Source organism: Ornithodoros turicata, chromosome 1 (assembly GCF_037126465.1).
Source record: "Ornithodoros turicata isolate Travis chromosome 1, ASM3712646v1, whole genome shotgun sequence".
NCBI classification, from domain to species: domain Eukaryota; kingdom Metazoa; phylum Arthropoda; class Arachnida; order Ixodida; family Argasidae; genus Ornithodoros; species Ornithodoros turicata.
In genome coordinates, this window is record NC_088201.1 from 171,650,013 (window position 1) to 171,663,404 (window position 13,392).

General features: G+C 46.0%; 1 protein-coding gene across 2 annotated transcripts; it reads right to left on the reverse strand.

Moving 5' to 3' along the window:
- Positions 1-405: 405 nt before the first annotated feature.
- LOC135378798 (uncharacterized) lies at positions 406-12,801 on the reverse strand. 2 transcript variants are annotated; one of them, XM_064611894.1, is made up of 7 exons: positions 3,994-6,169; positions 3,035-3,135; positions 2,750-2,924; positions 2,454-2,583; positions 2,310-2,357; positions 689-899; positions 406-564 (listed from the first exon to the last, which is right to left on the reverse strand). In XM_064611894.1, the coding sequence occupies exons 1-6, from the start codon at positions 3,997-3,999 to the stop codon at positions 883-885; spliced, it is 477 nt and encodes a 158-aa protein (XP_064467964.1). In that variant the 5' UTR covers positions 4,000-6,169; the 3' UTR covers positions 406-564; positions 689-882. The 2 variants fall into 2 exon arrangements, with proteins under 2 accessions (XP_064467964.1, XP_064467965.1); XM_064611895.1 differs by lacking the exons at positions 2,310-2,357; positions 2,454-2,583; positions 2,750-2,924; positions 3,035-3,135; positions 3,994-6,169 and adding exons at positions 6,445-6,604; positions 7,668-9,222; positions 12,477-12,801.
- Positions 12,802-13,392: the final 591 nt, after the last annotated feature.

Here is a 13,392-nt window from a genome sequence, read left to right on the forward strand (position 1 = left end):
CTGCATGAAGTATTGAATCGTGTTTGTTATTGAAGTGGGACTTTCACTGAAATGACACACAAACTCACCAAATCCCTGTTGAAAAAACCAGTATACTGGACAGACTGGAAACCAGTAACCAGTGTTATACCGGATTATTAACCCAGTCTGGACACTGGTCTTACTGGAAATTCCAGTATTACTGGCCTTACTGGACGGTCCAGTGTGGGCACTGGTCTTACTGGAATGTCCAGTGTGGACACTGGTCTTACTGGAGAGTCCAGTGTGGTCACATGGGTGCAGGCCCATCGGCTTTTGCAAATCCTGCTCTGCACGCAGTGTCGTATCCTGAGAGGCACATAACAGTTTTGTCTGGCCCTAATCTGCATGCATCGTGGTGTAGACCGAGAAATACATAAGAACTCATTCACTATTCCCAGATTTATTTTCTTTATTGTGTCACTTTTCTGTTTTTGCCTTGCTGGGCAACATCTCCAAAACCAAATCTCCAAAGATTCACCTGACTAGTTCTAGCTTTGCTTCTTTTACAAGGTCAGTCTGGTGGCCCTCAATGTGGCATGCCATCTGAAACGAAAATGTGGGAGATGTTCAGTATAAGCGATAATATTTCAAGCAGAATTGCAAATTGACTGTGGCTAGAACCTGACCGTTCATTGAATGATATAAAATAACTGCAGCATGATCTTACTTATGTAATGGAGTCCAACTTCTCTGGTGTTGCCTGTGACGAGCGCATGAATGCCTGCTCTCTGCTACGGTTGCCCTGAATAGCAACTAGTCGCCGTTCCATCTTGTGTCCAGAAAGGCTGCATCAAATTGTTGACTAACTTGTTGTTGATTCTGCCCCGCTGTACGCACATGAAGTTCTCAGGAACAAAACTGTCAACCCCAAGGTGAATCTGGAATTTGTACACATAGTGAGTATCAACGAAAGAAAATATTGGACACACAATCCTTCGTTGCTTTTGAATATGTTGCATGAAGTGCCCGTAGACTCAGAGGCTGATGTAACACGAGCTATTGCAATGCATACAATTTGCCAATTGGAATACAGTACACCATATACTTCAGCCAAGATACAAACAATGATTGCGTTTTGTTTGTATCCCATATTGTATTGTACATGTCTGTTGCCCGCCACCCAGACGTTTTGGCTGCGAATGCTGGAGTCCGGCCAAACAGGGTAAATGAAGGCTCCACAAGTGCACCTAGTCTTTTCGACCCTCAGAAACTGAATGTGGACCGAGAAATATTGACATGATACGTTGCAGTGATCCGTGCCCCTCTGTTGGTGAAGGCAGGAAGCAGGCACAGGCAGCTTACACGGGTACTCATGATATCGCAGGTTCAAAATTAATTTTTGGAATCCACAGTACAATGCGAAATGCAATCAGTGAGACTGATACATGCCAGTTTGTTCAGCAATTATAAATGGCACATGACAGAAAAATACATATGGCAAGTGATTTTGGCACACAGGAGCAGCTACAGCAAAACAATTACTGTTAACATGGTGACTTGGTATCGACAGACCATGGTATATCCCTCATGGAGAAGGCAGTCACATTTTGGGTACTTTATCGCCTCTCTCTAACAAGGCTAGTTTGAACTTTTTGCATAAGGTGCATAATTATTAGTTTCAGGGTTTAACCGGATTCTTCCGCCAATTCAAGGTGTCCTTTTTACGGTGAAATCCGATTTTTACCCGTCAAATTGCCCTCACTGAGATATCTGTAGGAATGCACACTAACTTGTTTGGCAGCAATTACATAACCATTTGTACCGAACCAGTAGAGCTAGTTTTTGAGTAGCTGAGCCCAATTTCTCCCCGAATTGAGCATTTAACGTACTGGAAGTTTTTCCACTCGATTTCGCATGAATTTAGAGCACATGTTTATTTACGAGATTTCTTCAAAACTTCTTCGAGATATTTTCAACACTTCAGGCTATTATTTATATGTACAATTCCTGGCGTAAAGCAACGGCCCTAATGTCTTGTATCTCTCACATGCGGACACCTCTGTCTTGCGAACTAAAGCGTTGGTCCCACGAACGTCGGTACTGGGGAGGTTTCACTGCCTCTACAACATGATGAGCAAACAAGATTCATAAAACCTTACTGTCAACAACAGAACGCAATGTGTGTGATGGCATGTAGGGAGGCATGACAACCGGTGCAGGTTTTGAAATGAACCAGGGCACAATATAAGTGATGGAATGCGTGGTGTGCACTTGTCCTTCCTTTGCATACCTGAAATTGGCTGATTTTGTTGTGTAGTAATATAAATAGATAAAATATATTTAAGTACCAAATAACAGTGTCGGCCGACAAGCCTCTTCCACCAAAGGTGCTCTCCCTACAAAGAAGAAACATGTTGTTTAAGAAATGATTATCTAACAAACATACAGTACTAATAATCAAACCGCACTAAAGAACAAAAAAGAGAACACACCGTATACATGGACTTCTAAGTCTACTTTTTTTTGTAGTCTTGTGCGGAAGTTTCCTCTTGCTCCAGGTTTTCTGGTCAAACAGTTTGAGTGACATGCTCGTTCCCTGTGCGGCATCTTTCTGTTCAACCTCTGCAAGGCAAACATCCAAGTGTAAATAAGGGCACGAAAAATACAGAGATGAGGTGGCTGCCCTCCGCCTCATTAAGTCCCTAATAATGACTTTTATCTAACAATAAATGCACTGCTGTAACCATAAGGGATACATATTTCCGCAATGAATGCATATTGTACTCACCAATTTTGTCCAGCAATGATAGTGTCGTGCACCTGTTGTTCCCTTGAACTTCCCTGCTTCATCAGGGTTGTAATCCATCCATCCATCCATCGAGCAGCCTCTGTGGTGCAAGATTTTCATCAGATATGGTACATCCAGACTCTGAAGCGTCCCGTGGTGTCCTTCTGATGCATTCCTAGACGTGTGTTTGACAATTTCATCACGTAATATGCAAATATTGTTCTTAATGGGAACTCATATTAACACTCATAATTAAAACGTTACAGACATTGAATAGTTGCTCACCTTATTTGCCGAAGTATGCTTTCACATATACCGTGAAGTGATGCGCTGCAAATGCTGCATCGCCTTTTCTTGTGTGTGTGCTTGACATGAGACACCAATTTCTGAAAGGAAATAGGGTCAGTGAGAGTTTCTCAAAAGTTGAGCTAGCTACTAAATCACTCTGTGCACTCATCAATTAAGAAAACATTACAAAATGATTCTGGGTTGTTCGCAGTAATAGCATGATCTATATTTCAAAACGGAACAGTTTTATCTGTTGTCAGTGCAGCAACAATCAACAAACATCTGTTACCTGTCCAAGTGATGACTTATATTTGTCAACATATGTAATTTCCAGCATAAAAAGGTCATTCATTCATTCTGACCTTCTTTAGCACTTGCTAAATGAGCAAAAATATGTTAGTGATTGATGGCTCTCAGCAGCCAAAGGCAGCGCGATAAAAATTGTCGATAAACCAACACATACGGTGGAAAATAACTATTCTGAGACTGGAACAGACTGCAAAGACACACTTAACAAAGCCTCAATGCTTTAGAACATGGATAGTTCAAAACATAGCAGGACACTACCAGGCTCTTCTTTTTTGATTGCTTGCAACTGCCCACCCATGATACACATCCAGATCTGTTGATCCTACAATGCAACACCATTTGTGCACTGACGGTGAAACGACGCAACAACCGTAATCGACATAAACGTAATGAAACGGAAAGATTACTTTCGAATTCCTGTTCATACATACACAACGAGAAACACCATATTCTTTTACACAAATATCTCTCACATTTATGCAGACAAAGCGCAGGAGGAACTGAATCCTGCACCCATACTGCGAAGATACACCCGCTGCATTGAAGATATGTGGTAGCGCACGCAAAAACACAAAAGACGAGAATACAACGTCTTAGTGTTAGTTTAACGTGAATAAGTAACACGAAACGAATAAATAATACATTACCGGCATGGTCCTAGTCCGGGCTGGTCCGGCAAGTTGTACGGCATGTAGTCACGGCACTGGCACAACAGCTTTTGCGTCGTCAGACGAATAGCGAACACAACAACAAACGTCACGCACGAAATGCAGTATATCTTGCCGATTAAACTCAACGATAACATAGACATGAGTTGAACACAAGAAACCACGAGGAAGCCAGCAGCCCGCTGAACGCTGCTTTGTGCTCTTTCTTCATGGTTGCTAGACGCAGCGGTTTGAAACCGAAACAAGCGACGATTTGGTGACTTTAATGACTTGAATTTTCAACACTGCTGGTTTTTATGTTATTAAGCCGACAAATTCCGTTGAATAACGAAATATCACGAATGCCTTGAGTTTCGATAATCCAGCAAGTGTTTTCGTTTTGTTTTTTTTTGTTTTTTAATTGAGCGACGGTGGTGATGATGGTGAAAGAGCTCGCTGTTGTCGACTTCACAGAAGTGGGCAACGTCACGACTGACGCCGTGGGGAATATGCATCCTGGGCCGCATTCTATGTGAACTGTGCCGACATAAAATCGGAGCGAAGAAATGAGCTGGCGTTGATAAACTGACGAATCCCAGATTCATCTGGGATTCGTTTATCAACGCTGACGTCTCGACGTCAAAGATTCAGAAATCCACATAGCTTCCATATCAGGGCGACTTACTTGGATTGATTGCAACTAGCGCATAATTGATTAACCATGTAATATCATGTTTGAAGTAGCGCATTACCGGTAATGCGTTGCAAAAATGAGGCAGCGCGTAATTCATTATGTTTTCGAGACCCAAGTGTGCGTACAGCGTGTAATGTATAATGCCATTATATTCTTGACGGCTAATGTAACTCTGTTAACAACTTGAAGACAATGTAATGACTAATACCCAGTAACTGCATACTGTACAAAAGTAACGATTTAGCGTTATGCATTATAAAGAAGTGACGCGACTAATTACTTTTTGAAGGTTATGAGTAAAACTAACACATCTCTGATCTCTATAGGACACTACTCCAGTGGGACTATGATCTGTAATCAGTGTACACTGGATTATAGTATATCTAGCGCCAGTTTCACTTGTCCCAGTGAAACTCCAGTGCGGTAGACTGGTTTCCAGTGTACCCCGTTAAAATCCAGTACAGTCAGTATCCAGTGAAACTCCAGTACTGCCAGTGACCAGTGTACACTGGTTTCCAGTGTATCCAGTGAAAATCCAGTACTGCCAGTGACCAGTGTACACTGGTTTCCAGTGTATCCAGTGAAAATCCAGTACTGCCAGTGACCAGTGTACACTGGTTTCCAGTGTATCCAGTGAAAATCCAGTGTATCCAGTGACCAGTATCAACTGGTTTCCAGTATTGCCAGTCCGATATCCAGTCTTTTCCAGTGTGACCAGTGGCATTTCCAGTGTGACCAGTGGCATTTCCGGTCTGACCAGTAACATTTCCAGTTGAAATCTTACTGGTTTTTTCAACAGGGATTTTCATTCCCTACGTCCAGACTTGTGCCCGTTACCAAAAAAAAGGAACTAAATACCGTTACTCATTGCTTCAGAAAAAAATAACTAAATACGTAACTCGTTACCAACGTATAAAAGTAACGAGTTCTCGTTACTCACAGATAACGAGTTACTTTTACGTTACCGTCGCATAGTTTAAGGAGCCAACAAACATGCCGTCACTTGCATTCAACTCTTTATTAGTGAGGAATTGCACTTCAGAAGAAGCCGATACTCGAAATTTACATTTCCGAAGTGGGGGTGATCGAAGATTATGAAAACACACGAAAAGACACCGGTTTTCGTTCCACCGATCACCAACGGTCCCCCAAAACAGACGAGGGGCTGCGTCATAATTTAGGGCGCTCAGAAGCTTAGCAAAGACAGGAAAAGGCGAGAAGTCGAAACGCGTTTTTTTGCAGCCATAGCACAATTGGTGTTCATTCTCGGTGCCCATTCTGGTGGTCGGAGATTACGGAAACAAGAGAACAGACAAGGGCCTTCGTTTAAGACGATTCAGCACGTCAACAACACATCCAGCGAGGTACTGCAATAATACTTTGAGTCACACGTGGTCGTGGGTCACACAGGTCAAATCTGCACGCATTGCGCCATACGAGTGCCGAAATGTGCTCCCCCGCGCTGAAGAAAAGGAACGAGTAACGTCAGTAACGAGTTACCAATTTTTGTAACTGATTCCGTTACTATTACCATTTTTGAAAAAGTAACTGAATTGTTACTTCGTTACCAAAAAAAGTAACCGTTACCAAGTAACGAGTTACTTGTAACGAGTTAGGCACAACTCTGCCTACGTCACACCCAATACTTTGTTATGTACATATTCTTTAGAGGTCCAACCACACACACAATGCATACAATATGACAGGCAAGCAGGACTGCAATTTCTATCCCTGTATGCATACACACTGATACTTACGAAAAATAAGTGAAGGAAACTTGAGGAGGCTGAACTTCTTTTTACCCTTCTGCCCAAGCCAAATAAATTCCATGGCCACAGAGTCAGTGAGTAAGTAGGTCAGTATATTCCTTGTTGCTTGCTCAATGTCTGTGCCCTCGAACTGGGCAAATTCATTAATCTGTGGGATTTGTAAAGACCATAGGTCAGAAAGCAAATGCGCACTACCACAGCAATGGCGTAGTAAGCCCGCAAGGTAGTATCTAAACTAACCCATAGCCATCGTCAAGTCAGGTGAGAGGGACCTTCACTACTGGATGGGTACAGGAAAATACTATGGAGAACAGAATTGCCTGTGTTTTTTTTACACATTCTGGAAAACGTGGTCTAGAGACATTGGTCTACAAACCACTGTGCCTGTTCACTGCTTTCCTGGGTCATTCTGTTGCAATATAATCCAAACCACAAACCAATCTCTTGCATACAGTACATGTTTCCGCAGCAGATGTAATCAGTATCACTTGAGCACGTGAGTTTCACCATGGATGATTGCATGAGCCCCTGTAATCCAGTCTTAGTGAACTATCTTATCACAAAGAGGTCTTATTACAGTAAGATCATAACGAGGTGTGCTTCACTCAAGCAGGTTTTCACTTGTGTAGTACACTTTGATAGAATTATGGTGCATCATAATTTGAGTGTTAATCAGAAATTGCATTGTTATGAGCGGTTTGACCTAAAAACAGCATATTACTCTTGCTCGCCCACCGTTCCTGCATTAATGACAAACACTAATGAAACCCACATACTCTGACTGCTGTGAATATGGCAACATGCACACCTCATAATGTGGAACAGCAAGAAATCGGAAGCAATTGTTTCAGCATGTGAATGATCCACGATCCAGAAAAGTAACACTAAGCAACGTAACACCAGGAGTGTTCCTGTTTTGTGCCACCTGTCCAAAATGCAGAACCAGAAGTCTTTTTTTAAACAAACTGTCCCTAAAAAATGTCAGTTTCCAGATTTGTTTAAGTTTTATTTCATTTTTATTTATTATGTAAAAAATCATTTTGGCAATATATTTTATGGGGGATATTAAAACACAATTTGCATGATCAGATTATTTCCACCAAAATACATGTTACAGCGAATAATGCTTCCCTTAAGAGTGGTTTAGAATACAGAAAGAGAAGTGCCAACTGAGAGAGTATGTTAAAGGTGATTACTAAAAAAATACTCACTAGCTGACCCTGTATCCTGTCGCTTAAGGAATCGTTGAAGTTCTCAAGTGCCTCTGACGTGTTGAACGGTGCCTGGATGAGGGAAGTGGAGGCACATGCCTCATCAAGACAAGTAGTTCGTTGCCCGCAGATTACTTCCAGCACATCGGTGTGCTGTTGCTGAGTCAACCGGATGATGTTAAGGATTCGCATCACTTGATGCTGAAATTCTAATGCAACGTATGGTGTCATAATTTAAAAGTCAAACATAATTAATAATTGCACATTCACACCAGTGTCAAGATTCCATCTGTCAAAATTATTTCTCTGCAAATGCGAATACTGGAACTTCATGGACATGTGGTAGCAGCACACTTGCTCACGAACCAGTTGTAGCGGGCCGTGGACAATGACGAAGATGGCCACGCCCGCCTGGAGCACCGGCCTCAGTTCCACCGGCGCGGCCATGGAGATAGGCCACCGTCATCGCCTCTCCGTGGCATACCATCACCGTCGGTCGGGACTCATGTAGAGGAACTCCACCTCTTCTACATTTGGTGACCCGAACGAAAAACACCATGTTCGGCGCAATTAGGCTCTTCACCATCCCAAATTTCTGACCACACCATCGGCGAGCACTACCACGGCACGCTATACCTGGAAGCCATCATCATCATTACTCGACTCAACACGATCACATCCCGAACGCCCTTTGCCTCCCACCCGACACGCCGACCGCTTCTGTCCACGACCGACCGACCCGCCGACCCGCACCGCTCGACCGACCGACCCGCAAAGACCTGACCGCTCACTGATCATCGCATCCGCCCACTGACCATCGCTTCACGGCTTCCAGGGACCGACCTGCGCTATTCACGGCCTCCGGCACACTCACGACCCACCGCTTCATTTCACGCATCTCGGCTCTCATCCGCTGCCGGCCGCGACACCAGAGCGACGTGTTCGCCTGCCGGTTTCGGCAGTCACGGCAGCCGACGCCACGGCACGTTTTCAGCCGGCGTCTCGGCAGCCAACCCCGCTAACGCAGCCTCGCTATTCCTGGGATCGCCCCTACGAGCTCTCGCTCCCGTGCCGGTTGCGGCACTCCAGACGACCCCAGCGCCCGTCCACGACTTCAACGACTTCGCCCCTCATCGACCTCTTCCTGCCACGTGTGCTGTGCCGTGCCATGAACATGGTCAGTAGTGCGCGTCATCCACGGTAGCGCTTGCTCTCTCCCTCCTGTGTCGGCGTGATTCTTCGATCTTTCTTATCGCAGCTCCGCGTCTGAGGGGGGGGGGGCACTGTAGCGAGCCGTGGACAACGACGAAGATGGCCACGCCCGCCTTGAGCACCGGCCTCAGTTCCACCGGCGCGGCCATGGAGATAGGCCACCGTCATCGCCTCTCCGTGGCATACCATCACCGTCGGTCGGGACTCACGTAGAGGAACTCCACCTCCTCTACACAGTGATTAACTCGTTCCTGATGAGTCATCTTGAAAGCATACCTACCTTCGTGAGACATAGGCATAGTGTTCTTGTGTTTCTTCGTACGGGGTTCTGTATGAACTTCAGCTGCGAATTACAACAATTCACAGGTTGGAACTTGTTGGCACAATATGTTGACTTCGACAAGAACACACAAGTAGAAGACGAACGGGCAATTCTTTCAACATTTTTGTTGACAGGTGACAAATCATTGTTAAATCTAATTCCAAGGAACCATTAAAAAATTCCAAATTATCCGTGTTTTCGAAATTAGCACTCAAAAATGTAAGAAAAATGAAAACACATGTTGCACATACGCAGGTTTGTTTTGGTCTATGAAAGGCTGTTTTTCGTAAGATATCTGTGCGGGAGTGGCAAGTTTGTGAAAGAAAATGTCAGCCATATTTCAAAATTCCCGCAGGAAGCACGTGCATCAACCCAAGACAACTGGACGCAGCGTCGGGCCCCTATGCAACCACAGCAAAACTACAGTGACTGCGCAGGCACCGGCTGATCACTTAAAATTTGTTATTGTGTGGGCGACCAAGGGGAAATGGTGCTCCGTCAAGAGGAAAGAGGGAAAATGCGGAAGCACAGCTTATGAATGACAAGGTTAGCACACTACGAGACATGATGATGCACCACAGGAGGAAAAAAAAGGAGCGAATGATGGCCTTTCCCAATGGAATGCGCTGCACTTTTCCTCAGAACAACCAGCTGAGCCGATTATGTGTTATGGGCTCCGCATTACGTGATCCATATCAAATTTTGTACGAATACGAATTAACGAGCGTTTGGTTCAATACAAATGCATGTATGTTTGACGGGGCCTACCAAACAAGCTGAATTATCTGAATTAACAGGGGCAGAACTAGCGAGCCTTTACTACTTTATTTACATGATTACAAGACAACCGCTGCACTTTGCCCTTAAAATTAGGACAAAAAGAAATTTGACGCAAATATTCACGTGCCAGCTGAGGCACTTCTACCTGGATAATTACCACTTCACTTTGCACCTGAGGAAGCGTGGTCCTCCACGAGAAAGCTTGTATAAATTAAACCTAAACAAAAATCTTCATACATAACGTAAAATCTCAAGACTAGGGAACACGAAGGGACAGACACAACACGAAGTCTCAAACCCAGCTGAAAATTTTACTACACACACAAGAATATATACACAAACAGAGGGAAGAGAAATAACCAGTTGGAGGACAAAATAGGTGGTCTGTTCAGGAGAACGAGAAGCCTGCTCAAGGCCGTACCGAGGATTATGGATGGGTTGCTGACACAGTTCCCACTAGAAGTTATGCATAGGGTCTCTCTCAAAAGCCTTCTGTGAGGGTCCACTTCAGAATCCTCTACAATTGTTTCATCCCATAGAGGGAAGCAATCTGAGCATTCCTCCAAATGCTTGGCAGTTTCGGAATATGAAGCTTTATTTTTTACTTTTAATGAATGCTCTCTCAAGCGATCATTTAAGCAACGTTTGTCTGGCCAATATAACAGAAACCACAAGCTAGGGGGACCTGATAAACAACGTTTGAAGAACAGGGAACAAATTTGTTCCGGTGATTCTTGCAAGTAACTTCAGGTTTCACGAAAGGCGTGAGGCGATCAAGACGGAAGTTATTCTTGAAAACAAGGTTGACTTGAAATTTCTTCGAGACACTTCAAACTGTCTCACAATTTATTGACAGTTCCGAAGAAATTTCAAGTCAGTTTCAAGTCCGCGTTTGCCGCTTCAATGCTTACCAATTCTACGCACTCAATCATCGTGGCCATCCCTTCACCTGCCTCCACCTGGCGTTCTATCACCACCATCTCCACCGCTTCAGATTTGGCCCCTCGGACAACCCTGTTGAGCTCCTCGTAATCTTGCGGCGTGGTCAGAGCACCAACGTCGTCCGACAACTCACTGGTAACCGCACACAATATCTTACATTGAGGAGAAACTTCCACTACCACATTCTCCCCTTTCAGCGCGATATCCAAATATCGCAGTTCTGCCTCAACCGGAGCTCCGAAAGCACCCTTTAACTGTACAACACCCCCCCCCCCCCCGCTTGTGCCCAACACTTCGCTGGTACATCTCTCGGGTGCACCACCGTTACATCCGCGCCCGAGTCTACTCTGGCTGTGACCGTTGTACCTTATATGGCAATGTCCACCCAGTCCGCACGATCCCGAACTGTTCCGTCTGTACCCTGGAACCCAACCTTTGCGACTAACCTCCGTGGACCACCCGTCTGGGATACAGACCGTTGCCCCTCCGATCCCCGCTGAAGCTCCGGGCAAGCCCTACGCATGTGGCCGGACCTCCCGCACTGGAAACAGCGTCTCAGGTTCCCATCGTCACTGTCCCCTGTCCGACGCGGTCGTGCGGTATCCCTGTTCAACCTAGCATGACCGTTCGGATAATCTCGTGTGACCCCACCGCGTCTTCTCGCGTGAACTAAATCCTGCCACGACTCCTAGAAATTTTCTACAGCCGAAACCAGCTCCCTAGGACGTAGCCACTGATTTACTTCACCCTGCAAGACAAACCTTTGCATTTCCGCACACATTTCCTCCTTCAGTCGGTCTGATAACATTAATTTCCTAAGGTCATCCAGCGTCTGGACGCCTCGACTGTCCAAGTAATACCTGAACAACGTCTCTACCCTAGTGGCAAACTGATTCCAATACTCTTCCGCCGTCTTCGTAGCGCTGTTAAATAAACGCTTGTACGTGTTCGCTGTTAGCCTTAACTCTTTAAGGATTAACGTCTTCAACTGCACATAGGTTAGGATTTCTGTGGCCGTTTGGGAAGCCACGAAAGCTCGCATCCGCTCATTCAAGAAAGGGAGAATAACAGCGCCCTGCACAGACTCAGGAATTTCCAGGGAATTACATAACGCGTCAGCGTTACGAAACCATGCTGGCACCAAGGCATCCAGATCGGGCATCGGGGGCAAGGTAGCCCGTAGTTCTGCTGTGTACTCGCCCATGCGCCTTCGCGTAGCTCCAGCCGCGCTTTCCCCACGAGCCTGCACCTCTGTCTGCACTGTCGCCAACCTTAACCTTTGCAACTCAATCTGCAACCTAAGCGCCTCCAAGTCCCTTCGATCCGCCCCCAGATCAGCGGTCGCATTTACCATCTCACCACTACTCTGCCTCACAGGGTCTCCACGCATGCTGTCCTGCTCAGAGTCCGTCAACCCTTCCATATGTCCAGGAGACAATGCAGTCTGATGTGCCCCTTCCAACGCGAGATCCCTACCCTGTTCTGCCCTTTCCATTCCCCTCGTCCTCACCATTGACCTGGTCCTTCGGGAGAAAATCAATTCAGGTTCTCACCTGTCCCTGGACTCGCCACCTGTCCGCCACTACAAGAATTCTGCTGCTGCAGCCGATGCCACGCAGCCCACGGTGGTTGCCGTTGCCTTAGATCGGTAGGCGAGAAGTCCGGTCCGCCGTGCTGCCCCTGCTTCGGAGTGGTCCGAGTAGTGACGTAGGTTGGCCGGAACACTCCGTCCACCTGTCCTGCCAGGAGCGTGAGGTTGGGTGATCCTGTCGGGTATCCTGTCGACCGCGTCAGCTAAATCTCTCCCGGACCTACAACCAGACAACAACGTGAGAGTGTTCAGGGTTTATTCTCCCAGTTCCAAGTCCAGGCTCGAACTGCCAGTCTGTTCTTCCATTCTCTTCATCGTCACCTCGCCACGAGCAGTCAGTCGACGCCACTGCCTCGTCGTCGTTGCTGTTAGCTGGAGCTGACAACATGACGTCCATTACTCATTGCCACTACCGTGGACGAAGTCCCGCGTGGGGTCTTCAGAAGTCTTCGCGCATCGCTGGGAAAATGTGAATAACACGGATGGGTTTTCAAGCATTTCAGCAGAGCAGTAACAGACACCTGTGTCTCATTATATTTCACAGCCCAAATTTGCAATAGCCTGAGCAATCTGTCTCCGTCCTCATCAAAGCAGTCCTCGTTGGCTAAGCGATTAAGTTCATCAAACTGAGCTGTACCGTCACTTGGTTCACTATCACGGCCTCTGATTTCCTCGGGCAGCGGATCTGGAGGTGATCAACAATGGGCAGATGAAGCGTTCCCCAATCTCCGCCGTCGTCGTGTGAACTTTCGCTTGACGAAAGTGGGCGATCAGATTCGCTTTCGGCCTCGGGATTTGCATAGGACTGCTGCTGCCTGCTGGTCGTGGGAATCGGAGAAGTTCTATCGTCAAGAAACGCTCTGAAGATCTCCTGACCC

Coding starts and splice junctions, on each gene's coding strand:
- LOC135378798 (XM_064611894.1), bottom strand. Junction 2,925..3,034: donor AGCATACTTCGGCAAATAAG/GTGAGCAACTAT, acceptor ACACACGTCTAG/GAATGCATCAGAAGGACACC. Junction 2,358..2,453: donor CTTAGAAGTCCATGTATACG/GTGTGTTCTCTT, acceptor TCTTCTTTGTAG/GGAGAGCACCTTTGGTGGAA.